Source organism: Dendropsophus ebraccatus, chromosome 8, assembly GCF_027789765.1.
Source record: "Dendropsophus ebraccatus isolate aDenEbr1 chromosome 8, aDenEbr1.pat, whole genome shotgun sequence".
Classification (NCBI taxonomy): domain Eukaryota; kingdom Metazoa; phylum Chordata; class Amphibia; order Anura; family Hylidae; genus Dendropsophus; species Dendropsophus ebraccatus.
Window position 1 is genome coordinate 2,113,863 of NC_091461.1, and position 26,489 is coordinate 2,140,351.

General features: G+C 51.2%; 1 protein-coding gene across 1 annotated transcript; it reads left to right on the plus strand.

Moving 5' to 3' along the window:
* The first annotated feature begins 210 nt into the window (after positions 1–210).
* Positions 211–25,744, plus strand: GDF10 (growth differentiation factor 10). The gene is made up of 3 exons (XM_069978782.1): positions 211–403; positions 13,812–14,719; positions 24,875–25,744. Exons 1-3 carry the CDS (start codon positions 211–213, stop codon positions 25,064–25,066), a joined length of 1,293 nt encoding a protein of 430 aa, XP_069834883.1. The 3' UTR covers positions 25,067–25,744.
* Positions 25,745–26,489: the final 745 nt, after the last annotated feature.

Below are 26,489 nucleotides of genomic sequence, written 5' to 3' on the forward strand. Positions count from 1 at the left end.
GGAGCGAAGCCGAGCCCCTGGCTGGAAGAATGGTCTTATCGTTCAGCATGAGGTGAGTGGTGATTGGGCGGGAAGGTCCACGCTCGCTCCTCCCGCCCCTGTGTAGGAGCTGTAAGCTGAGCTTTGAATGTGACACCCGGGAGAAAGAGGCAGCTCCACAACATCAGCCAGGCAGAGCGCAGCTCCTGAGCACATAGTGCATCTATCACCATGGTGTCTCACTACTGGATGCTTCTACTTGTCTTGGCTATGGGCAGAAGCTCGGATTCTTCCCCTAGAGAGATGCTGAGCCCGGCCACGGACCCCCTGTCATCGCACATGATGAAGCTGTATGAGAAGTATAGCCGGGAGGGCTCCCGACCCCAGGACGGCAACACAGTGCGGAGCTTCCGGGCACAGCCAGGTAAGAGCCCTGATCTTATAGAACCTGTCCGGGACTCTCAGAGGAGCGAGGGGGGGGGGAGGTGAGGTGTTACAGACATCACACCACCACTGTCCCCCTGCACAGGTCACACGACTATTACACCTGTACAGTTCTATGTGCTGAGAGGGAGGGGGCTGCCATTGTCCCTGATACACTGTGATGTCATCGATGACACAGGAGAAGTCGTCTGAGGTCACCGTGTAGAGAAAGTCTACTATAAAGGGTTCTAACGCCGGGGATGGTGTCCGAAACCATAGATAATGGCGTCATGTGGTGCTGACCCTACCTGCAGCTCTTCACCCTACAACAGGGATTATACAGTATGGAGTCCCAGCAAGTAGCGGGAGCACATGCAGTAGCGCAGGATTCCCCTCTATAATATAGTCGCCATTGGCCAGCTCTCCGCTCGCCCCGTTTATACCAGAAATGTCTCATACTCGACTGATACCCCATATCTGGAGTGATTGTCTCCGAGGCGGATCAACTAGATCCCACCAGTCTGAACGGCCAATTACTGATCCAATAGCTACAATCACTGGAACCCATAGTATGGCCAAGCCCCAGATTATCAGGTGTGTGGGGTCCCCCATTACTCTATGAGCCCCAGAGTTATCAGGTGTGTGGGGTCCCCCATTATGAGGTGAGCCACAGAGTTATCACGTGTGGGGTCCCCCATTATAAGGTGAGCCCCAGAGTTATCAGGTGTGTGGGGTCCCCCATTACTCTATGAGCCCCAGAGTTATCAGGTGTGTGGGGTCCCCCATTATGAGGTGAGCCCCAGAGTTATCAGGTGTGTGGGGTCCCCCATTATAAGGTGAGCCCCAGAGTTATCAGGTGTGTGGGGTCCCCCATTATAAGGTGAGCCCCAGAGTTATCGGGTGTGTGGGGTCCCCCATTATAAGGTGAGCCCCAGAGTTATCGGGTGTGTGGGGTCCCCCATTATAAGGTGAGCCCCAGAGTTATCAGGTGTGTCGGGTCCCCCATTATAAGGTGAGCCCCAGAGTTATCAGGTGTGTGGGGTCCCCAATTACTCTGTGAGCCCCAGAGTTATCAGGTGTGTGGGGTCCCCCATTATAAGGTCAGCCTGAGAGTTATCAGGTGGGTGGGGTCCCCCATTACCCTGTGAGCCCCAGAGATATCAGGTGTGTGGGGTCCCCCATTACCCTGTGAGCCCCAGAGTTATCAGGTGTGTGGGGTCCCCCATTATAAGGTGAGCCCCAGAGTTATCAGGTGTGTGGGGTCCCCCATTATGAGGTGAGCCCCAGAGTTATCAGGTGTGTGGGGTCCCCCATTACTCTATGAGCCCCAGAGTTATCAGGTGTGTGGGGTCCCCATTATGAGGTGAGCCACAGAGTTATCACGTGTGGGGTCCCCCATTATAAGGTGAGCCCCAGAGTTATCAGGTGTGTGGGGTCCCCCATTACTCTATGAGCCCCAGAGTTATCAGGTGTGTGGGGTCCCCCATTATGAGGTGAGCCACAGAGTTATCAGGTGTGTGGGGTCCCCCATTATAAGGTGAGCCCCAGAGTTATCGGGTGTGTGGGGTCCCCAATTACTCTGTGAGCCCCAGAGTTATCAGGTGTGTCGGGTCCCCCATTATAAGGTGAGCCCCAGAGTTATCAGGTGTGTGGGGTCCCCCATTATAAGGTGAGCCCCAGAGTTATCAGGTGTGTGGGGTCCCCCATTATGAGGTGAGCCACAGAGTTATCACGTGTGGGGTCCCCCATTATAAGGTGAGCCCCAGAGTTATCAGGTGTGTGGGGTCCCCCATTACTCTATGAGCCCCAGAGTTATCAGGTGTGTGGGGTCCCCCATTATGAGGTGAGCCCCAGAGTTATCAGGTGTGTGGGGTCCCCCATTATGAGGTGAGCCCCAGAGTTATCAGGTGTGTGGGGTCCCCCATTATAAGGTGAGCCCAAGAGTTATCAGGTGTGTGGGGTCCCCCATTATAAGGTGAGCCCCAGAGTTATCAGGTGTGTGGGGTCCCCCATTATAAGGTCAGCCTGAGAGTTATCAGGTGGGTGGGGTCCCCCATTACCCTGTGAGCCCCAGAGATATCAGGTGTGTGGGGTCCCCCATTACCCTGTGAGCCCCAGAGTTATCAGGTGTGTGAGGTCCCCCATTATAAGGTCAGCCTGAGAGTTATCAGGTGTGTGGGGTCCCCCATTATAAGGTCAGCCTGAGAGTTATCAGGTGTGTGGGGTCCCCCATTATAAGGTCAGCCTGAGAGTTATCAGGTGGGTGGGGTCCCCCATTATAAGGTGAGTCCGAGAGTTATCAGGTGGGTGGGGTCCCCCATTACCCTGTGAGCCCCAGAGTTATCGGGTGCGTGGGGTCCCCCATTATAAGGTGAGCCCGAGAGTTATCAGGTGTGTGGGGTCCCCCATTATAAGGTGAGCCCGAGAGGTATCAGGTGTGTGGGGTCCCCCATTACCCTGTGAGCCCGAGAGTTATCAGGTGTGTGGGGTCCCCCATTACCCTGTGAGCCCGAGAGTTATCAGGTGTGTGGGGTCCCCCATTATAAGGTGAGCCCGAGAGGTATCAGGTGTGTGGGGTCCCCCATTATAAGGTGAGCCCGAGAGGTATCAGGTGTGTGGGGTCCCCCATTACCCTGTGAGCCCCAGAGTTATCAGGTGTGTGGGGTCCCCCATTATGAGGTGAGCCACAGAGATATCAATAAATAATACTAACAGCAGACTACCATAGCGCCGTACAATGAAGGAGCAGCAAAAAAGTGTATTGCAGCTTAGCACAACTAACCAAAAAATGAATAAAGATGTTGTAATAGAGAATGATGTGTATACTAATCACTTACATTGCACATTGCCAATAATTAGCAAATAATCAGTATGCAAACCCAATCAAATATTGGTCACATCCCTGAGTGTCAGTGTATATGACAGCCAGACTGACTAGGCTCTATTACAACTGCCCTCTAATAAGTCCTTACACTACTGCAATACAGATAGATCCCGGTGTCTGCTACCAGACCTAAGTAAGCCCCAGCACATCCAAGCTCATCACCCTATACCAACCCAGTGGTCATGCGTCCTGACTCCACATCTCCACACAGGTCGGGTATAGTACAGGACAGGTATAGTACAGGATGGTCAGGTATAGTACAGGTCAGGTATAGTACAGGACAGGTATAGTATAGGTCAGGTATAGTATAGGGCCGGTATAGTACAGGTCGGGTATAGTACAGGTCAGGTATAGTACAGGTCAGGTATAGTACAGGACAGGTATAGTATAGGTCAGGTATAGTATAGGGCCGGTATAGTACAGGTCGGGTATAGTACAGGTGGGTCAGGTATATTACAGGTGGGTCAGATATAGTACAGGACAGGTATAGTAGAGGTCAGGTATAGTACAGGTCGGGTATAGTACAGGTCAGGTATAGTACAGGTCGGGTATAGTACAGGTCGGGTATAGTACAGGTCAGGTATAGTACAGGTGAGGTATAGTACAGGTCAGGTATAGTACAGGTGGGTCAGGTATAGTACAGGTGGGTCAGATATAGTACAGGACAGGTATAGTAGAGGTCAGGTATAGTACAGGTCGGGTATAGTACAGGTCAGGTATAGTAGAGGTCAGGTATAGTACAGGTCAGGTATAGTACAGGTCGGGTATAGTACAGGTGGGTCAGGTATAGTACAGGTCAGGTATAGTACAGGACAGGTATAGTAGAGGTCAGGTATAGTACAGGTCGGGTATAGTACAGGTCGGGTATAGTACAGGTCAGGTATAGTACAGGTCAGGTATAGTACAGGTCGGGTATAGTACAGGACAGGTAAAGTACAGGACAGGTATAGTATAGGTCAGGTATAGTATAGGGCCGGTATAGTACAGGTCGGGTATAGTACAGGTGGGTCAGGTATAGTACAGGACAGGTATAGTAGAGGTCAGGTATAGTACAGGTCGGGTATAGTACAGGTCAGGTATAGTAGAGGTCAGGTATAGTACAGGTCGGGTATAGTACAGGTCGGGTATAATACAGGTCGGGTATAGTACAGGACAGGTATAGTATAGGTCCGGTATAGTATAGGTCCGGTGTAGTAGAGGTCGGGTATAGTAGAGGTCAGGTATAGTACAGGTCAGGTATAGTACAGGACAGGTATAGTATAGGTCCGGTATAGTACAGGTCAGGTATAGTACAGGTCGGGTATAGTACAGGACAGGTATAGTACAGGTCAGGTATAATACAGGTGGGTCAGGTATAGTACAGAACAGGTAAAGTACAGGACAGGTATAGTATAGGTCAGGTATAGTACAGGTCGAGTATAGTACAGGTCAGGTATAGTACAGGTCATGTATAGTACAGGTCGAGTATAGTACAGGTCAGGTATAGTACAGGTCATGTATAGTACAGGTCGAGTATAGTACAGGTCAGGTATAGTACAGGTAGGGTATAGTACGGGTAGGTCAGGTATAGTACAGGTTAGGTATAGTACAGGTCAGGTATAGTACAGGTCGAGTATAGTACAGGTCAGGTATAGTACGGGTAGGTCAGGTATAGTACAGGTCGGGTATAGTACAGGTCAGGTATAGTACAGGTCGAGTATAGTACAGGTCAGGTATAGTACAGGTCAGGTATAGTACAGGTGAGTAAGGTATAGTATAGACCAGGTATATTACAGGTTGGTTATAGTACAGATAGGGTATAGTGCAGGTCAGGTATAGTAAAGGTCAGGTATAGTGAAGGTGGGTCAGGTATAGTACAGGTGGGTATAGTACAGGTCAGGTATAGTACAGGACAGGTATAGTACAGGTCAGGTATAGTACAGATCAGGTATAGTACAGGTGGGTATAGTACAGGTCGGGTATAGTGCAGGTCAGGTATAGTACAGGTCAGGTATAGTACAGGACAGGTATAGTACAGGTCAGGTATAGTACATTACAGGTATAGTACAGGTGGGTTGAGTATAGTACAGGTGAGTATAGTACAGGAGAGGTATAGTACGGGTAGGTCAGGAATAGTACAGGACAGGTATAGTACAGGACGGGTATAGTACAGGACAGGTATAGTACAGGTCAGGTATAGTACAGGTCGGGTATAGTACAGGTGAGGTATAGTACAGGTGAGGTATAGTACAGGACAGGTATAGTACAGGTCGGGTATAGTACAGGTGAGGTATAGTACAGGTGAGGTATAGTACAGGTCAGGTATAGTACAGGACAGGTATAGTACAGGACAGGTATAGTACAGGTCAGGTATAGTACAGGTCGGGTATAGTACAGGTGAGGTATAGTACAGGTGAGGTATAGTACAGGACAGGTATAGTACAGGACGGGTATAGTACAGGTGAGGTATAGTACAGGTGAGGTATAGTACAGGACAGGTATAGTACAGGACAAGTATAGTACAGGTCGGGTATAGTACAGGTGAGGTATAGTACAGGTCAGGTATAGTACAGGTGACGTATAGTACAGGTCGGGTATAGTACAGGACAGGTATAGTACAGGACAGGTATAGTGCAGGTGGGTAAAGTACAGGTCGGCTTTAGTGCAGTTCAGGTATAGTACAGTACAGGTCTGGTATAGTACAGGACAGTTGTAGTACAGGTGAGGTACAGTACAGGTCGGGTATAGTACAGGTGAGGTATAGTACAGGACAGTTATAGTAGAGCTAAGGTATAGCAAAGGTCGGGTATAGTACAGGTCAGGTATAGTACAGATGGGTATAGTACAGGTGGGTCCGGTATAGTACAGGTGGGTCAGGTATAGTACAGGTGAGGTATAGTACAGGTGAGGTATAGTACAGATCAGGTATAGTACAGGTCAGGTATAGTACAGGTCAGGTATAGTACAGGATGGTCAGGTATAGTACAGGTCAGGTATAGTACAGGATGGTCAGGTATAGTACAGGTCAGGTATAGTACAGGTCAGGTATAGTACAGGTCAGGTATAGTACAGGATGGTCAGGTATAGTACAGGTCAGGTATAGTATAGTCGGGTATAGTACGGGTAGGTCAGGTATAGTACAGGTGAGTAAGGTATAGTACAGATCGGTTATAGAACAGGTTGGTTATAGTACGGGTAGGTCAGGTATAGTACAGGTCAGGTATAGTATAGGTCAGGTATAGTACAGGTCAGGTATAGTACAGGTCAGGTATAGTACAGGATGGTCAGGTATAGTACAGGTCAGGTATAGTACAGGATGGTCAGGTATAGTACAGGTCAGGTATAGTACAGGTCAGGTATAGTACAGGTCAGGTATAGTACAGGATGGTCAGGTATAGTACAGGTCAGGTATAGTATAGTCGGGTATAGTACGGGTAGGTCAGGTATAGTACAGGTGAGTAAGGTATAGTACAGATCGGTTATAGAACAGGTTGGTTATAGTACGGGTAGGTCAGGTATAGTACAGGTGGGTAAGGTATAGTACAGGTCGGGTATAGTACGGGTAGGTCAGGTATAGTACAGGTGGGGTATAGTACGGGTAGGTCGGGTATAGTACAGGTGAGTAAGGTATAGTATAGATCAGGTATATTACAGGTTGGGTATAGTACAGATAGGGTATAGTGCAGGTCAGGTATAGTACACGTCAGGTATAGTACAAATCAGGTATAGTGCAGGTGGGTCAGGTATAGTACAGGTCAGGTATAGTACAGGTGGGTCGAGTATAGTACAGGTGGGTATAGTACAGGTCAGGTATAGTACAGGTCGGGTATAGTGCAGGTCTGGTATAGTACAGGTCAGGTGTAGTACAGGTGAGGTACAGTACAGCTCGGGTATAGTACAGGTGAGGTATAGTACAGGACAGTTTTAGTACAGGACAGGTATAGTACAGGTGAGGTATAGCACAGGTCGGGTATAGTACAGGACAGGTATAGTACAGGTGAGGTATAGGACAGGTCGGGTATAGTACAGGTAGGTCAGGTATAGTACAGGTCAGGTATAGTACAGGTCGGGTATAGTACAGGTCAGGTATAGTACAGATGGGTATAGTACAGGATGGTCAGGTATAGTACAGGTGAGGTATAGTACAGGTGAGGTATAGGACAGGTCGGGTATAGTACAGGTAGGTCAGGTATAGTACAGGTCGGGTAAAGTACAGGTGGGTCGGGTATAGTACAGATCAGGTATAGTACAGGATGGGTATAGTGCAGGTGGGTCAAGTATAGTACAGGTGGGTATAGTACAGGAGAGGTATAGTACGGGTAGGTCAGGTATAGTACAGGACAGGTATAGTACAGGATGGGTATAGTACAAGTCAGGTATAGTACAGGTCGGGTATAGTACAGGTGAGGTATAGTACAGGTCAGGTATAATACAGGTGAGGTATAGTACAGGTCAGGTATAATACAGGAGATGTATAGTACAGGACAGGTATAGTACAGGTCGGGTATAGTACAGGACAGGTATAGTACAGATCGGGTATAGTGCAGGTGGGTATAGTACAGGTCAGGTATAGTACAGGTCGGGTATAGTGCAGGTGGGTATAGTACAGGTCGGGTATAGTACAGGTCGGGTATAGTACAGGTGGGTATAGTACAGGTCGGGTATAGTACAGGTCGGGTATAGTACAGGTCGGGTATAGTACAGATGAGGTATAGTACAGGTCGGGTATAGTATAGGTCGGGTATAGTACAGGTCAGGTATAGTACAGGTCAGGTATAGTACAGGTCGGGTATAGTACAGGTCAGGTATAGTACAGGTCGGGTATAGTGCAGGTGGGTATAGTAGAGGTCGGGTATAGTAGAGGTCGGGTATAGTAGAGGTCGGGTATAGTACAGGACAGGTATAGTACAGGTCGGGTATAGTACAGGTCAGGTATAGTACAGGTCGGGTATAGTACAGGACTGGTATAGTAGAGGTCGGGTATAGTACAGGTCGGGTATAGTACAGGTCGGGTATAGTACAGGTCGGGTATAGTACAGGTGGGTATAGTACAGGTCGGGTATAGTACAGGTCAGGTATAGTACAGGTCGGGTATAGTACAGGTCGGGTATAGTACAGGTCGGGTATAGTACAGGTCAGGTATAGTACAGGTCGGGTATAGTACAGGTCAGGTATAGTACAGGTCGGGTATAGTACAGGTCGGGTATAGTACAGGTCGGGTATAGTACAGGTGGGTATAGTACAGGTCGGGTATAGTACAGGTCAGGTATAGTACAGGTCGGGTATAGTACAGGTCGGGTATAGTACAGGTCGGGTATAGTACATACACTAATTGAGCACAACTTCCTTAATGCAAAAAAATTCCTTTATTAAAAAATAATAGAATAGAAATGTCAAAAACATGAAGAATGAGGGAAAAGGTGATAACAGTACAACAATCCAGGGAAGACACAATATGAATGGCAAAGACAATGAGTAAAGAAATATTACATATATAAAGGGCACAGGTACAATCAATAGTATAAATAACAGGATCCCAAGAAAAAACCCTCTCAAAAATCTATAAGTGCATTAGTGCATGTGAGGCTAACCGCCTAAACACAATTGGGACCTGTAAACGTAACACTCATATGATTGCCACCAGCCCAAAAAGACATACAAATATTAGTCAAGTCTTACCCATATTGCTGCTACCCTGGCACACCCCGACGCGCGTTTCGCAGATGACCACTTTATCAGGTATAATACAGGAGATGTATAGTACAGGACAGGTATAGTACAGGTCGGGTATAGTACAGGACAGGTATAGTACAGATCGGGTGTAGTGCAGGTGGGAATAGTACAGGTCGGGTATAGTACAGGACAGGTATAGTACAGATCGGGTATAGTGCAGGTCAGGTATAGTACAGGTCGGGTATAGTGCAGGTCAGGTATAGTACAGGACAGTTTTAGTAGAGGTAAGGTATAGCACAGGTCGGGTATAGTACAGGACAGGTATAGTACAGATGGGTCAGGTATAGTACAGGATGGGTCGGGTATAGTACAGGTGAGGTGTAGTACAGGTGAGGTTTAGTACAGGTGAGGTATAGGACAGGTCGGGTATAGTACAGGTAGGTCAGGTATAGTACAGGTGAGGTATAGTACAGGTCGGGTATAGTACAGGTGGGTCAGGTATAGTACAGGTCAGGTATAGTATATGTCAAGTATAGTACAGGTAGGTCAGGTATAGTACATGTCAAGTATAGTACAGGTAGGTCCGGTATAGTACAGGTCGGGTAAAGTACAGGTCAGGTATATTTCAGATAGGTCGGGTATAGTACAGGTCGGGTATAGTACAGGTCAGGTATACTACAGGTAGGTCGGGTATAGTGCAGGTCGGGTATGGTACAGGTCGGGTATAGTACAGGTGGGTCAGGTATAGTATAGGTCGGGTATAGTACAGGTCGGGTATAGTACAGGTGAGGTATAGTACAGGTCGGGTATAGTATAGGTTGGGTATAGTACAGGTAGGTCAGGTATACTACAGGTGGGTCAGGTATAGTACAGGTCGGGTATAGTACAGGTCAGGTATAGTATAGGTTGGGTATAGTACAGGTAGGTCAGGTATACTACAGGTAGGTCAGGTATAGTACAGGTGAGGTATAGTACAGGTCGGGTATAGTACAGGTGGGTCAGGTATAGTACAGGTCAGGTATAGTACAGGTCGGGTATAGTACAGGTAGGTATAGTACAGGTCGGGTATAGTACAGGACAGGTATAGTACAGGACAGGTATAGTACACGTCGGCTATCGTACAGGTAGGTCCGGTATAGTTCAGATAGGTCGGGTATAGTACAGGTGAGGTATAGTACAGGTCGGCTATAGTACAGGTAGGTCCGGTATAGTTCAGATAGGTCAGGTATAGTACAGGTCGGCTATAGTACAGGTGAGGTATAGTACAGGTCGGGTGTAGTACAAGACAGGTATAGTACACGTCGGCTATCATACAGGTAGGTCCGGTATAGTTCAGATAGGTCGGGTATAGTACGACATGGTATTAAATCTAGTAATTATAAACCAGGGCATAAAAAGTAAAAATAATTGAAATTCCAAGAAATAGTTGCATCTAATGTGAACGACTGAGACTTTCCTGAGCGCCCAAATCATCATGGACCTTAGATGAGTAAGTGAGGGATCCTGTATGATCTGGGTAAGTGAGGGATCCTGTGTGATTTGGGTAAGTGAGGGATCCTGTGTGATTTGGGTAAGGGAGGGATCCTGTGTGACCTGGGTAAGTGAGGGATCCTGTGTGATTTGGGTAAGGGAGGGATCCTGTGTGATCTGGGTAAGGGAGGGATCCTGTGTGATCTGGGTGAGGTATCCTGTATTATCCGGGTTAGTGAGGGATCCTGTGTGATCTGGGTAATGCTACGTTTACACGAAACGACTATCTGGCGAATTTTCACGATAACGATCGAATTCGAACGATAATCGTACGTGTAAACGCGGCAAACGATCAAAAAATTGTTCATTTTGATCTTTTAACATGTTCATAAATCGTTGTTCGCCAATTGCAAAAAATTCGCCGATCGTTCCGTGTAAACAGTCGTCGCGCGATAGTCCGGCCACCCGCAGCCCCGCCCGCCGCCCGGCCCCCCGCTCGCAGCCCGGCCCCCCGCTCATCCGCAGCCCCCTGCGCAGGCTCGATCGCCACCCCCGCCGCTCTGATCGACACCCCTGCCGCCGCTCCGATCTCCCCCCCTGCCGCTCCGATCGACACCCCCGCCGCTCCGAACGCCGCCGCCGCTCCGATCGCCACCCCCGCCGCCGCCGCTCCGATCGTCAACCCCCCCCCCCCCCCCGGCCCCCCGCTCATCCGCAGCCCCCTGCGCAGGCTCGATCGCCTCCCCCGCCGCCGCTCCGATCGCCACCCCCGCCGCCGCCGCTCCGATCGCCAACCCCCCCCCCCGGCCCCCCGCTCATCCGCAGCCCCCTGCGCAGGCTCGATCGCCACCCCCGCCGCTCCGATCGCCCCCCCCCGCCGCCGCTCCGATCGCCACCCCCACACGCCGCCTGTCCGATCGCCCCCCCCCCGCCGCCGCTCCGATCGCCCCCCCCCCCCCCGCCGCCGGATTATCTGCCAAAGATTTGAAGCCAAAGCCAGAAACAGACTATAAACAGAGATCAGGTCATAAAGGAAACCTGAGATTTTTCCTCTTTTCAAATCCATTCCTGGCTTTAGCTTCAAATCTTTGGCAGATAATCTTTCTGTGTAAATGGACCCTTATGCTAAGTTTACACGAGGCGATTATTGGCCCGATCGTACGATTAACGATTTCGAAGTAACGATTTTTTTTTTTATAACGATCAGCGTTTAGACGGTACGATATATCGTACGGAAAAATCATTTTGTGATCGTTGCAATCGAAATTTCAAACGGCTCCTCTTCAGCCAATCAGTGCTCCTCTTCAGCACTGATTGGCTGAAGGGGAGCTGTTTGAAATTCCCGGATCATCTCTTCAGCCAATCAGTGCGCTGAAGAGGGGAGCCGGGGATGTCCGAAGACCTGCTCCGCGGAGCAGGTAACGTATGTTCTTGGCCGCGGCGGTGGGGGCGATCGGAGCGGCGGGTGGGGGTGGCGATCGGAGCGGCGGGGGGTGGGGGTGGCGATCGAAGCGCCGGCGATCGGAGCAGCGGCGAATGGGGGTGTCGATCGGAGCGGCGGGGGTGTCGATCGGAGCGGCGGAGGGGGTGGCGATCGGAGCGGCGAGGGTGGCGATCGGAGCGGCGGCGGAGGTGGCGATCGGAGCGGCGGCAGGGGGGAGCCGATCGGGGCGGCGGGGGTGTCGATCAGAGCAGCGGGGGTGGCGATCAAGCCGGTGCAGGGGGCTGCGAATGAGCGGGGGGCCAGGCTGCGAGCGGGGGGCCAGGCGGCCGGACTATCGCGCGACGACTGTTTACACAGAACGATCGGCCTGTTAAAAGATCAAAATGAACGATTTTTCGATCGTTCGCCGCGTTTACACGTACGATTATCGTTCGAATTCGATCATTATCGTGAAAATTCGCCTGATAATCGCTCCGTGTAAACCCAGCATTAGGCTGGGTTCACACTACGTATATTTCAGTCAGTCCTCATAGCAACCAAAACGAGGAGTGGATTGAAAACACAGAAAGGATCTGTTCACATAATGTTGTAATTGAGTGGATGGCCGCCATATAACGGCAAATATTTGCTGGCATTTTAAAACAACGGCCGTTGTATTGAAATAATGGCAGTTCTTTACTGTTATATGGCGGCCATCCACTCAATTTCATCAGGATCCTTTCTGTGTTTTTAATCCACTCCTGGTTTTGGTTGCTATATGAGGACCACAATAGTGACTGAAATATACCTAGTGTGAACGCAGCCTCAGTGTGGGATCCTGTGGGATCCTGTGTGATCTGGGTGAGGAATCGTGATCTGGGTAAGTGAGGAGTCCCGTGTGATCTGTGTAAGTGAGGGATCCCGTGTGGTTTGAGTAAGTCTGGGATCCTGTGTGATCTGGGCAAGTAAAGGATCCTGTATAATCTGAGGAAGTGAGGGATCCTGTATGATCTGGATAAATGAGGGTTCCTGTAGGATCCGGATAAGTAAAGAATTCTGTGTGATCTGAGTTAGTTAAGGATCCTGTGTGATCCGCTTAAGTGAGGGATCCTGTGTGATCTGAGTAAGCAAAGGATTCTGTATTATCTGGGTAAGTAAGGGATCCTGTGTGATCTGGGTTAGTGAGGGATCTTGTGAGCTGGGTGATGGATCCTGTGTGATCTGTGTGAGGGAAGGATCCTGTGTGATCTGGGTAAGTGAAGGATCCTGTGTTATCCAGGTAAGTGAGTGATCCTGTGTGATTTGCATAAGGGAGGGATCCTGTATTATCTGTGTAAGTGATGGATTCTGTGTGATCGGAGTGAGGGATCCTGTCTGATGTGGGTAAGTGAGGAATCCTGTGTAATCTGGGTAAGTGAGGGATCCTGTATTATCTATGTAAGTTAGGGATCCTGTATAATCTGAGCAAGGACGGGTTTTCCCGCTACGGAATTCTCGCGGATAAACTCCTCGGAATTCTGACGGCTGTACGCGCGACTTTCCGCCGGCGGAATTCTGCTGAGTTTATCCTCGAGAATTCCTCAATGTGAACCCACCCTTAGTTAGTGATCTTGTGTGATTTGGGTTAGTGAGGGATCCTGTGTGATCTGGGTAAGAGGGATCCTGTATGATCTGTGTAAGTGAGGGATCCTGTATGATCTGTGTAAGTGAAGGATCCTGTATGATCTGGGTAAGTGAGGGATCCTCTGTGATGCGGGTTAGATGAGGGATCCTGTGGGATTCGGGTTAGTGAGGGATCCTGTGGTAGGATAGAATACAGGGTAATATACAGTATAGAGAAGTCTTCCAGATGCTTCTATGGATCAGTTAATCTTGCAGACACATTGTGGGTCCCTCACATCCATCTGGTAATCCATCCATGGAAATGAAGTGTTGGCACAAATTGTTCCTCTTGTACAATAAAGCTTCTTTATCTGACAGATTTCCTGGCTCCTCGCCCCACATATCGCTTCAACCTAACATCTCTGCAGCAGTCGGAGGTTGTCTTGGCTGCCACTCTCCATTTCGGACCTGACAAAGGCCCCCGGCCCTCCAGGGACTCATTGTGCAAAAGATCCAAGAATGCTTCCTGTCGTCTTCTGCTTCCACCACAAATCCAGAGGGTCAGCGTGATCTTCAGGAGTATTCTCCACCAATCTGATCTAGGTCTGGTGAAGTGGAATATCAGCAGTGCCACGTCCAATAAAAAGGGCGCGTGGCACGTGAAGGACATAACCAGCATCATCAAGGAGGTGCAGCGCCTACAGGACTTCTTCATCTCCACTGAAATTGACTTTGGCCACAAGTCTGCAATGATTCTGGATGGTAATCCGAGTGACGCCCCCTACATCCTAGTATTCGCCAATGACCGAGCCATCTCAGAGCCTAACAGTGTGGCAGTAACGTTACAAAGGTATGACCCATTCCAGCCGAGCATTGCCGAAGCCAAGCAGCAGCCCAATGCATCATCGGAGAGCAGAGTACGGAGGGATGCCACATTTCTAGCCTCCACCCATAATAATGAGCTCCCCGATGTTAAGTACATTCACTACAGCAAGCAGGACCTGTGGGAAAGCACCTACAAGTCCCTGAAACAGAAGCCCCAGAGGAAGGATCGCAAGAAGAAGGGCCACGACCCTGCCGACACCTTGCCAAAATCCCCAGTCCTTCACTTTGATGAGAGGACAATGAAGAAGGCTCGAAGACGTCAGTGGGATGAGCCGAGGGTCTGCACTCGCAGGTATCTCAAGGTGGATTTTGCGGACATTGGATGGAGTGAATGGATTATATCTCCCAAATCATTCGATGCCTATTACTGCTCAGGAGTGTGCGAATTCCCTATGCCAAAGGTAAGAAGCATCTCAGCAAGCAAAGTAGTAGATCCAGAAGTAGTAGGTCTGGGAGTAGTAGATCCAGGAGTAGTAGATCCGAGAGTAGTAGGTCTGAAAGTGGTAGATCCAGGAGTAGTAGATCCGAGAGTAGTAGGTCTGGAAGTGGTAGATCCAGGAGTAGTAGATCCGAGAATAGTAGGTCTGGAAATAGTAGATCCGAGAGTAGTAGGTCTGGAAGTAGTAGATCCGAGAGTAGTAGGTCTGGAAGTGGTAGATCCAGGAGTAGTAGGTCTGGGACTAGTAGATCCAGGAGTAGTAGATCCGAGAATAGTAGGTCTGGAAGTAGTAGATCCGAGAGTAGTAGGTCTGGAAGTAGTAGATCCGAGAGTAGTAGGTCTGGGAGTAGTATATCCAGGTGCAGTACGTCCAGAAGTAGTAGATCTGGCAAAAGAATACCCAGGAGTAGCAGATCCAGGAATAGTAGATCCGGGAGTAGTAAATCTAAGAGTAGTAGATTCAGAAGTAGTAGATCCAGGAGAGGTAGGTCTGGGAGTAGTAGATCCAGGAGGAGTAGTGTGGTGTGAGCCCCGGTGATGATGATGTGTCGGAGGATTGGCCGGTCACTTGCTAGATGGTGAAGTGTGACACCAGGCCGGTAGTGGTTGGCCGAGATACAGCCGGACCTTGGAGTGTTACTTTGTGACTCAGTGCCGTTGGGCACACAGGTGTGAGGGCACGCCTGCTTTTATTTTACAAGGCCGGTTGTACCTTTTTCCCCTGTGGTCAGTGTCCTGCCAGGTTCCTACCGGGTCCCTTGAGATACTGTAATCACGGATTTCCAGAGTGGTGTAGTGACCCTCCCGGACTATCGAAACTGCCACCCACAGAAAGGGGAAGTGTCCCAAGGTTGCAGTGTATGCTGTGTCGGTGTAGGACGAAGGATCACAAAGTCTCTTTACCATAAATAAGGCTGTTTTTGCTGAAGAGTACGTGATTGCAGCAGGTTACAAGGTTATGACGTCTCTCTTGATAAAACACTTGATAATACTTGTAGACAAATACTTGGCAAAACAGCAACCAAATCTGTGACAGGAATATAGTGTTGAATACAGTCGTACTGACTGGTTAGCATGGTGAGTGATACAGAGAAGCAGAGTAGCAGAAGAAAAAAGAAGAAGACATTCCTGTTGGTTTGCAGATCCATGTGACACACAAATAAACAATAACCCTTTACACACTTCAGCCGTGCCGCATCTGAACACACATATCCAATACAGCGACATCTAGTGGCGAAACGTTATCACTACTTTCATCACCACTTCAATACAATAAGTACGGACTTTTCTGAAGGGTGTATATAATAGTAACACCCATGATAGGACACCACAGTAGATTTGAGTGTAGTAGGTCTGGGAGTAGTAGATACAGGAGTCGTAGATCTGGAAGGATTAGGTCTATGAGTAGCAGATCTGGGAGTAGTAGATACAGGAGTATTTGCTCCAGGAGTAATAGATCTGGAAGAAGTATATGCGGGATTAGCAGATCCAGGATAAGGTCTGAGAGTAGTATATCTGGGAGAAGTAGATTCAGGAGTAGCCGATCCTGGTGCAGTACATTCAGGAGTAGCAGATCCAGGAGTAGTAGGTCCGGGAGCAGTAGATAAAGGAGTAGCAGATCTGGGAGCAGTAGATCCAGAAGTAGCAGATCTGGGAGCAGTAGATCCAGGAGTAGCAGATCTGGGAGCAGTAGATCCAGGAGTAGCAGATCTGGGAGCAGTAGATCCAGGAGTAGCAGATCTGGGAGCAGTAGATCCAGGAGTAGCAGATCTGGGAGCAGTAGATCCAGGAGTAGTAGATCTGGGAGCAGTAGATTCAGGAGTAGCAGATCCAGGAGTAGTAGGTCTGGGAGCAGTAGATCTGGGAACTGTAGATCCAGGAGTATTAGGTATAGAAGTAGTAGATCCAGGAGTAGTAGATCTGGGAGAAGTAGATCCAGGATTCTCAGCTCACTACTTTTTAGTTTTTTTTTTTTAATTTTAATCAGTTTTTATTAAATTTTTTTCAATAAAAAAAAAACAGATTTTACATACAAAGCAGGGACCGGCACAACCCGAATCCCTGTCAATATATATATAGATACATTTTCGCACAAGGGTAGATCCTAACCCGTATAACGGTTTCACCATACACATATACAAAATAAAGCATCCTTATCAAGCCTTAATATTTATACACATTATCGTTTACCATAAAATCCATACCCCAGTGCCAAGTCACTTTCCAGAAAAAACATCCTCACGGGTTATGAGCGAGCAGCCTGTGCATCCTCACAGGTTATGAGCGAGCGGCCTTTGCATCCTCACGGGTTATGAGCGAGCGGCCTGTGGATCCTCTGAGGTTATGAGCTAACGGCCTGTGAATCCTCTCATGGTATGAACGAGTGGCCTGTGCGTCCTCACGGGTTATGAGCGAGCGGCCTGTGCATCCTCACGGGTTATGAGCGAGCGGCCTGTGGATGCTCCCGGGTTATGAGCGAGCGGCCTTTGCATCCTCACGGGTTATGAGCGAGCGGCCTGTGGATCCTCTGAGGTTATGAGCTAACGGCCTGTGAATCCTCTCATGGTATGAACGAGTGGCCTGTGCGTCCTCACGGGTTATGAGCGAGCAGCCTGTGCATCCTCACGGGTTATAAGCAAGCGGCCTGTGCATCCTCACAGGTTATGAGTGAGCGACCTGTGGATCATCACGGGTTATGAGCGAGCGGCCTGTGGATCATCACGGGTTATGAGCGAGCGGCCTGCGGATCATCACGGGTTATGAGCAGGCGGCCTGTGGATCATCACGGGTTATGAGCGAGCGGCCTGCGGATCATCACAGGTTATGAGCGAGCGGCCTGTCGATCCTCACTGGTTATGAGCAAGCAGCCAGTGCATTCTCACGGGTTATGAGCGAGCGGCCTGTGAATCCTCTGAGGTTATGAGCTAACGGCCTGTGAATCCTCTAATGGTATGAACGAGTGGCCTGTGCGTCCTCACGGGTTATGAGCGAGCGGCCTGTGGATCATCACGGGTTATAAGCGAGCTGCCTGTGCATCCTCACAGGTTATGAGTGAGCGACCTGTGGATCATCACGGGTTATGAGCGAGCGGCCTGTGGATTATCACGGGTTATGAGCGAGCGGCCTGTGGATCATCACGGGTTATGAGCGAGCGGCCTGTGCATCCTCACGGGTTATGAGCGAGAGGCCTGTGGATCATCACGGGTTATGAGCGAGCAGCCTGTGGATCATCACGGGTTATGAGCGAGCAGCCTGTGCATCCTCACGGGTTATGAGCGAGCAGCCTGTGGATCATCACGGGTTATAAGCGAGCAGCCAGTGTATCCTCACGGGTTATGAGCGAGTGGCCTGTGGATCATCACGGGTTATAAGCGAGCGACCTGTGGATCATCATGGGTTATGAGCGAGCGGCTTGTGGATCATCACGGGTTATGAGCGAGCGGCCTGTGGATCATCACAGGTTATGAGCGAGCGGCCCGGAGTTTTCCATACCTTACATTTTGATGTGACGGGTTTTGAGACGCCTCGTGTTTTGTATAAGTCAGGCCTGCTCCTTGGGGACTTGTAACCGGTCAGGAATTTAAAGGGATAGTATGTTTAAGCAGCGTAATTATCCTCCTTTTTGGGGCCATAAAGTTTGTGCTTTTTAGGTTGTCATTATGAGAGGAAATTCTCCAGTGTGGAGGATGGGCCGATAATTCCACCGTAATGTATCATTCTCCAAGATGTGGTCACACAGGGTGTCTGCAGGGGGGCAGCTATAGGGGGCAGGGGGGCAGCTATAGGGGGCAGGGGTACAGCTATAGGGGGGCAGGGGTACAGCTATAGGGGCAGGGGTACAGCTATAGGGGGGCAGGGGTACAGCTATAGGGGGGCAGCTATAGGGGGCAGGGGTACAGCTATAGGGGGGCAGGGGTACAGCTATAGGGGCAGGGGTACAGCTATAGGGGGGCAGGGGTACAGCTATAGGGGGGCAGGGGTACAGCTATAGGAGGGCAGGGGTAAAGCTATAGGGGCAGGGGTACAGCTATAGGGGGGCAGGGGTACAGCTATAGGGGGGCAGCTATAGGGGGCAGGGGTACAGCTATAGGGGGGCAGGGGTACAGCTATAGGGGCAGGGGTACAGCTATAGGGGGGCAGGGGTACAGCTATAGGGGGGCAGGGGTACAGCTATAGGGGCAGGGGTACAGCTATAGGGGCAGGGGTACAGCTATAGGGGGCAGGGGTGCAGCTATAGGGGCAGGGGGCAGCTATAGGGGGCAGCGGGGCAGCTATAGGGGGCAGGGGGGCAGCTATAGGGGGCAGGGGTACAGCTATAGGGGGCAGAGGTGCAGCTATAGGGGGCAGGGGGGCAGCTATAGGGGGCAGCGGGGCAGCTATAGGGGGCAGGGGTACAGCTATAAGGGGCAGGGGGGCAGCTATAGGGGGCAGGGGTACAGCTATAGGGGGCAGGGGGGCAGCTATAGGGGCAGGCGTACAGCTATAGGGGGCAGGGGTACAGCTATAGGGGCAGGCGTACAGCTATAGGGGGCAGGGGTACAGCTATAGGGTCAGGCATACAGCTATAGGGGGCAGGGGTACAGCTATAGGGGCAGGGGTGCAGCTATAGGGGGCAGGGGTACAGCTATAGGGGGGCAGGGGTACAGCTATAGGGGCAGGGGTACAGCTATAGGGGCAGGGGTACAGCTATAGGGGGCAGGGGTGCAGCTATAGGGCAGGGGCAGCTATAGGGGGCAGCGGGGCAGCTATAGGGGGCAGGGGGGCAGCTATAGGGGGCAGGGGTACAGCTATAGGGGGCAGAGGTGCAGCTATAGGGGGCAGGGGGGCAGCTATAGGGGGCAGCGGGGCAGCTATAGGGGGCAGGGGTACAGCTATAAGGGGCAGGGGGGCAGCTATAGGGGGCAGGGGTACAGCTATAGGGGGCAGGGGGGCAGCTATAGGGGCAGGCGTACAGCTATAGGGGGCAGGGGTACAGCTATAGGGGCAGGCGTACAGCTATAGGGGGCAGGGGTACAGCTATAGGGGGCAGGGGTACAGCTATAGGGGCAGGCGTACAGCTATAGGGGGCAGGGGTACAGCTATAGGGTCAGGCATACAGCTATAGGGGGCAGGGGTACAGCTATAGGGGCAGGGGTGCAGCTATAGGGGGCAGGGGTACAGCTATAGGGGGCAGGGGTACAGCTATAGGGGGCAGGGGTACAGCTATAGGGGCAGGCGTACAGCTATAGGGGGCAGGGGTACAGCTATAGGGGGGCAGGGGTACAGCTATATGGGGCAGGGGTACAGCTATAGGGGGCAGGGGTACAGCTATAGGGGGCAGGGGTACAGCTATAGGGGCAGGGGTGCAGCTATAGGGGGCAGGGGTACGGCTATAGGGGCAGGGGTACAGCTATAGGGGCAGGGGTACAGCTATAGGGGGCAGGGGTACAGCTATAGGGGGCAGGGGTGCAGCTATAGGGGGCAGGGGTACGGCTATAGGGGGCAGGGGTACGGCTATAGGGGGCAGAGGTACAGCTATAGGGGGCAGGGGTACAGCTATAGGGGGCAGGGGTACAGCTATAGGGGCAGGGGTACAGCTATAGGGGGCAGGGGTACAGCTATAGGGGCAGGGGTACAGCTATAGGGGGCAGGGGTACAGCTATAGGGGGCAGGGGTACAGCTATAGGGGGCAGGGGTGCAGCTATAGGGGGCAGGGGTACGGCTATAGGGGGCAGGGGTACGGCTATAGGGGGCAGAGGTACAGCTATAGGGGGCAGGGGTACAGCTATATGGGGCAGGGGTACAGCTATAGGGGGCAGGGGTACAGCTATAGGGGGCAGGGGTGCGGCTATAGGGGGCAGGGGTACGGCTATAGGGGCAGGGGTACAGCTATAGGGGGGCAGGGGTGCAGCTATAGGGGGCAGGGGTACGGCTATAGGGGGCAGGGGTACAGCTATAGGGGGCAGGGGTACAGCTATAGGGGCAGGGGTACAGCTATAGGGGCAGGGGTACAGCTATAGGGGGCAGAGGTACAGCTATAGGGGGCAGGGGTGCAGCTATAGGGGCAGGGGTACAGCTATAGGGGGGCAGGGGTACAGCTATAGGGGGCAGGGGTGCAGCTATAGGGGGCAGAGGTGCAGCTATAGGGGGCAGGGGTACAGCTATAGGGGGCAGGGGTACAGCTATAGGGGCAGGGGTACAGCTATAGGGGGCAGGGGTACAGCTATAGGGGCAGGAGTACAGCTATAGGGGGCAGGGGTACAGCTATAGGGGGCAGGGGTACAGCTATAGGGGGGCAGGGGTACAGCTATAGGGGGCAGGGGTGCAGCTATAGGGGGCAGGGGTACAGCTATAGGGGGCAGGGGTGCAGCTATAGGGGGCAGGGGTACGGCTATAGGGGGCAGAGGTACAGCTATAGGGGGCAGGGGTACAGCTATAGGGGCAGGGGTACAGCTATAGGGGCAGGGGTGCAGCTATAGGGGGCAGGGGTACAGCTATAGGGGGCAGGGGTACGGCTATAGGGGGCAGGGGTGCGGCTATAGGGGGCAGAGGTACGGCTATAGGGGGCAGAGGTGCAGCTATAGGGGGCAGGGGTACAGCTATAGGGGGCAGGGGTACAGCTATAGGGGGCAGGGGTGCAGCTATAGGGGGCAGGGGTACAGCTATAGGGGCAGGGGTGCAGCTATAGGGGGCAGAGGTGCAGTTATAGGGGGGAGAAGTGCAGCTATAGGGGGCAGGGGTACAGCTATAGGGGGGCAGGGGTACAGCTATAGGGGCAGGGGTACAGCTATAGGGGGCAGGGGTGCAGCTATAGGGGGGCAGGGGTGCAGCTATAGGGGGCAGGGGTACAGCTATAGGGGGCAGGGGTACAGCTATAGGGGCAGGGGTACAGCTATAGGGGGCAGGGGTACAGCTATAGGGGGCAGGGGTGCAGCTATAGGGGGCAGGGGTACAGCTATAGGGGCAGGGGTGCAGCTATAGGGGGCAGAGGTGCAGTTATAGGGGGGAGAAGTGCAGCTGTGGGGAAAGAGGTGCAGCTATAGGGGGGCAGGGGTACAGCTATAGGGGGGCAGGGGTACAGCTATAGGGGCAGGGGTACAGCTATAGGGGGCAGGGGTGCAGCTATAGGGGGGCAGGGGTGCAGCTATAGGGGGCAGGGGTACAGCTATAGGGGGCAGGGGTACAGCTATAGGGGGGCAGGGGTACAGCTATAGGGGGGCAGGGGTACAGCTATAGGGGCAGGGGTACAGCTATAGGGGGCAGGGGTGCAGCTATAGGGGGCAGGGGTACGGCTATAGGGGGCAGAGGTACAGCTATAGGGGGCAGGGGTACGGCTATAGGGGGCAGAGGTGCAGCTATAGGGGGCAGGGGGGCAGCTGTGGGGAAAGAGGTGCAGCTATAGGAGGCAGGGGTACGGCTATAGCGGGCAGAGGTGCAGCTATAGGGGGCAGAGGTGCAGCTATAGGGGGCAGGGGGGCAGCTATAGGGGGCAGGGGTGCAGCTATAGGGGGCAGGGGTACGGCTATAGGGGGCAGAGGTACAGCTATAGGGGGCAGGGGTACGGCTATAGGGGGCAGAGGTGCAGCTATAGGGGGCAGGGGGGCAGCTGTGGGGAAAGAGGTGCAGCTATAGGAGGCAGGGGTACGGCTATAGCGGGCAGAGGTGCAGCTATAGGGGGCAGAGGTGCAGCTATAGGGGGCAGGGGGGCAGCTATAGCGGGCAGGGGTGCAGCTATAGGGGGCAGAGGTGCAGTTATAGGGGGGAGAAGTGCAGCTGTGGGGAAAGAGGTGCAGCTATAGGGGGCAGAGGTGCAGCTATAGGGGGCAGGGGGGCAGCTATAGGGGGCAGGGGGGCAGCTATAGCGGGCAGAGGTACAGCTATAGGGGGCAGAGGTGCAGTTATAGGGGGGAGAAGTGCAGCTGTGGGGAAAGAGGTGCATCTATAGGGGGCAGAGGTGCAGCTATAGGGGGCAGCTAGAGGTGCTGGCCCCTCTGGTATATGGTGGTTCTGTTACAGGTCTCTACAGAGAATGGCCCTAATATACGTCCTGTTGTGGTAGGGCAGGTGATTGTCTGTGTGCAGTCTGTGATGTTAATGTTGTGACACCAGTGCTAGTCCAATACACAGGTGTGATGTTGGTACCTGCTTTGTGTTGTGGCCGGCTGTATTCCCCAATTGGTCGGTGACCTGTCGGGCTGTGATGGGTCCCTTGTCCCTTGTGATGGGCTCTTGTCACAGTGGTCCGGAGTGGAGCTGTGACCCACCCGGACTATCGGTACCACCACCCACAGAAAGGGGAGATGACCCAAGGTGTGCAGTGCTGTGTATATAGGTGTTGGTGCGTATAGAAGATGATGTAGTATAAAAATATAACAGTTCAATTGTAAGACTTCTCAGTATAACAGCTCATGTCTCACAGGACAGACAAGTCGTGGTATACTAGAGTGTCTGACCCTTAGTGCTTGAGAAAGTGCTTGAGAGAAGTAAGAGAGGTAGTTGTAGTGGTGCTTGTAGAGTAGGAGAGAGGAGTTTGCCAGAGCAGCCCCAACCCAGTGTAGCAATGTACAACCTGAAGATATCGTTATAGTGAACTGTTACTTGTACTTGTGTATAGACTTTGTCTGAGCAGACTGTAAGAGTAAGTTCCTTCAGCTGAGGATGTGAGAACATGTACCTCCTGCTTTCTGCAGTGTTTTCTTCCTGTTTCTTACATTTGAGAAGGAATGGTCCCTCAGCAATAGGGGTGGGTCAGGGTGCTCCTGGGTGGCTGCTCTCCCTTGCTGTTGTTTAGCACTGCATAATAGAACTAGTTGCTTGCTTAGAAGAAATCTTTGTCTTTAGCTGCATCTGAGCTTGGTTCTTGTCAGGGGTCCTGGCATCAGCCAGGCCCTAGCTTATCTTCAGCAGGAACGGTTGTCTCCTGTGTCCTCTCTCTGTGAGAATCTGACTAGAACTGAACTGCACTTCCACCACCATGTAACTCCTCCTACAGAGGCTTCTGTGTGACTCTCAGTGAGTGGTGGGGGCGAGTATGTGCAGGTGAAAGGAGAAAAGAGATAGGTGAAAAATAAAGAGCACCTCCTATTGGTCAATAAGAAACACATGGTATACAATAAACATTAACCCATTACTGATTTCAGCTGTGCAATAAAAGTAACACATAGAAAATACTGACACCTATTGGTAAAACTTTAGAATACCTCATCACCACTTTAACCTTAAAGATATAGCTTTTGACAGATGCATAGGAGAGACAAAAACCACCCGTGGTGGGACACCACATACTCCCCCACTTGAGAAAAGCCGTCCACGGCGTAGCACCTGAAGAAAAGGTTTTGAGAGAAGGTTAAGGCACAGCATGGGTTATAGTAAAACAATAATATAAATAGGCATATAAGCAATTATAAATAACTTTGGCATTAGGCAATGGTTAGATCGTCCATGGATGCTGATCACTGGATGCATCAGTCCATATACACCCTTAGTGGTGCTATGATATGTATGAGATGATGCTATGAGACCAATACAACAGTGTGATGCCGCAGGGCCGTGTATATACCCTGTATCCTACATATGTGCACACAGTCCGCCTCAAGTGTGTCGGAGAAGATGAAAGAAGTAACATGAACTCTCATGCTGATGCCGGTCCCCCAGTACCTGGGCGCTTCCTGGTTAGAGACGACCTGAGAAGTGATGTTCCAGACAGTTAGCGGCCGAGACAGGACCCCACCATGGCCACTGAGTGGTGTCACTTCCCAGGTCCCCCTCTAACCACAAAGCGGAGAGGAACCAGGGAACTTGGGGAAAGTGCCAGAGACTTGTAATTTACAAGTCTTCCAGTACTTATCAGTTGCTGTATGTCCTGCAGGAAGTGGTGTATTCTTTCCAGTCGTCCAGTACTTATCAGCTGCTGTATGTCCTGCAGGAAGTGGTGTATTCTCTCCAGTCTGACACAGTGCTCTCTGCTGTAAGTACTGGAAGACTGGAGATTTTTTTAACAGAAGTAAATTAAAAATCTCTGGCACCACTTGATTTGAAAAAAATAAAAAATAAAATTGGTAAACAACCCCTTTGAGAATGATTTGGAATAAAACCCATTGTACGACTTACATATCTCTTCTTTGCTTCTCTCTCACAGGTGGTGCGACCCTCTAACCACGCGACAATACAGAGCATAGTCAAAGCGGTGGGCATCATTCCTGGCGTCCCAGAGCCTTGCTGTACACCCGAAAGAATGAGCTCCCTCAGTGTCCTCTTCCTGGATGAAAGTCGGAACGTAGTGCTGAAGGTGTACCCCAACATGTCGGTGGAGAGCTGCTCCTGCAGATAGTTTTATGCATAGGTCTTCAGCCCGGGCAGGTTATCATGTGAGACCTTCACCTCCTCTCATTCCCAAACACTTTGTCAGCACGGACAGATGGAACACAAGTGGATGCCCCGATAGGGAGAGACAAGGACCCCCATACTGGGAGAGACATCCATGGGCTTCACAAAGTGACTATAAAGGGCTGCAGGACCTGATCTGGAGGTTGGAGGACCTGACCTAATCTGGAGGTTGGAGGACCTGACCTGGAGGTTGGAGGACCTGAGCTAGAGGTTGGAGGACCTGACCTGGAGGTTGGAGGACCTGAGCTAGAGGTTGGAGGACCTGACCTGGAGGTTGGAGGACCTGATTTGGAGGTTAAGGGACCTAATCTGGAGATGGCATTTTACTCTTTGCTGGAGTGGATTTTTTCTTTTTATGTTAAAAGGTGTTTTTATGTGTATAGTATTTTTTGTACAGTCATACCAAGCTTCCATTGTCTGCCGGGACATTTTATACAGGACTGTAGTTACAGGGGACCTCCAACTTTTAGGCCTGAACTTTAATGTCAGAATAAATCTTTGTTGAGGTCGGCCCTCTGTTTGGGAGCTGGATATAGGGTTGTCCCTCTCCGTCAGTCCTGTGGACAGTGGATGGAGCGGCAGTGTATTGGTGTGGGCCCTCAAAGACCTCAAGAATGGGGGTCCTGAGGGGAGAGGGGATGAGTGTTGGTCCCTTTATCTCTGTCCTTAGAGAGGAATTAGAGCTCAATGGTTAGGCATTGGCACTGGAGGACAGCGGGGGGTGGGATCGGACCTAAAAAATCCAAAGTGCCGCCCCTTCTCTCCACTGATATCAAAGTGTATGACGGCCTTACAGGAGAAGTGCGGCACAGGGGGAAACAACAAAGGGCACTACCTTACCTCTCGCCATGCCCGCCATCTGCCGGAAGGCATTTTCCCCCGAGTTGTGATGACATCACGACTTGGGGGAGAATGCCTGTCCTGGGTGATGGACTGGATTCAGCTTTTCTAGGCACCTAGGGTGGAGCGGCAGGCTGATAGGCAGATCACCGAGCTCACGGAGCCATTCACTTAGCTTGTTCTGTCTCATCTCTAACCAGCTGATGTGTAGGGCCCCCGGGGGGAATTATTATGTCTGTATTTAATGTCCTTATTTAATTTTTTTATGGTTTTTCAATATATTTTTGCTTTTTCTAAACAACAACCTAAAACATTACGATAATAAAGGCCCAGGAAAAACCTTTAAATTAGCGCTATAAATAATGGATAATGCGGATGTCGACCTGTCCGGCCCTCTTGTTATCTCACATATAAAGGAGCCATCTATGTAGCCATGCAGACACGTGTCATCCAGACCTCAGATCTCGCTGGGATTGTGTAGGGGGTGCCCAACTATCCCTGATGGCAGATGATTAGGGAGAGAAGAG

Coding starts and splice junctions, on each gene's coding strand:
- GDF10 (XM_069978782.1), top strand. CDS start 211: ATGGTGTCTCACTACTGGATGCTTCTACTTGTCTTGGCTATGGGCAGA. Junction 404..13,811: donor GAGCTTCCGGGCACAGCCAG/GTAAGAGCCCTG, acceptor TTTATCTGACAG/ATTTCCTGGCTCCTCGCCCC. Junction 14,720..24,874: donor GCGAATTCCCTATGCCAAAG/GTAAGAAGCATC, acceptor TCTCTCTCACAG/GTGGTGCGACCCTCTAACCA.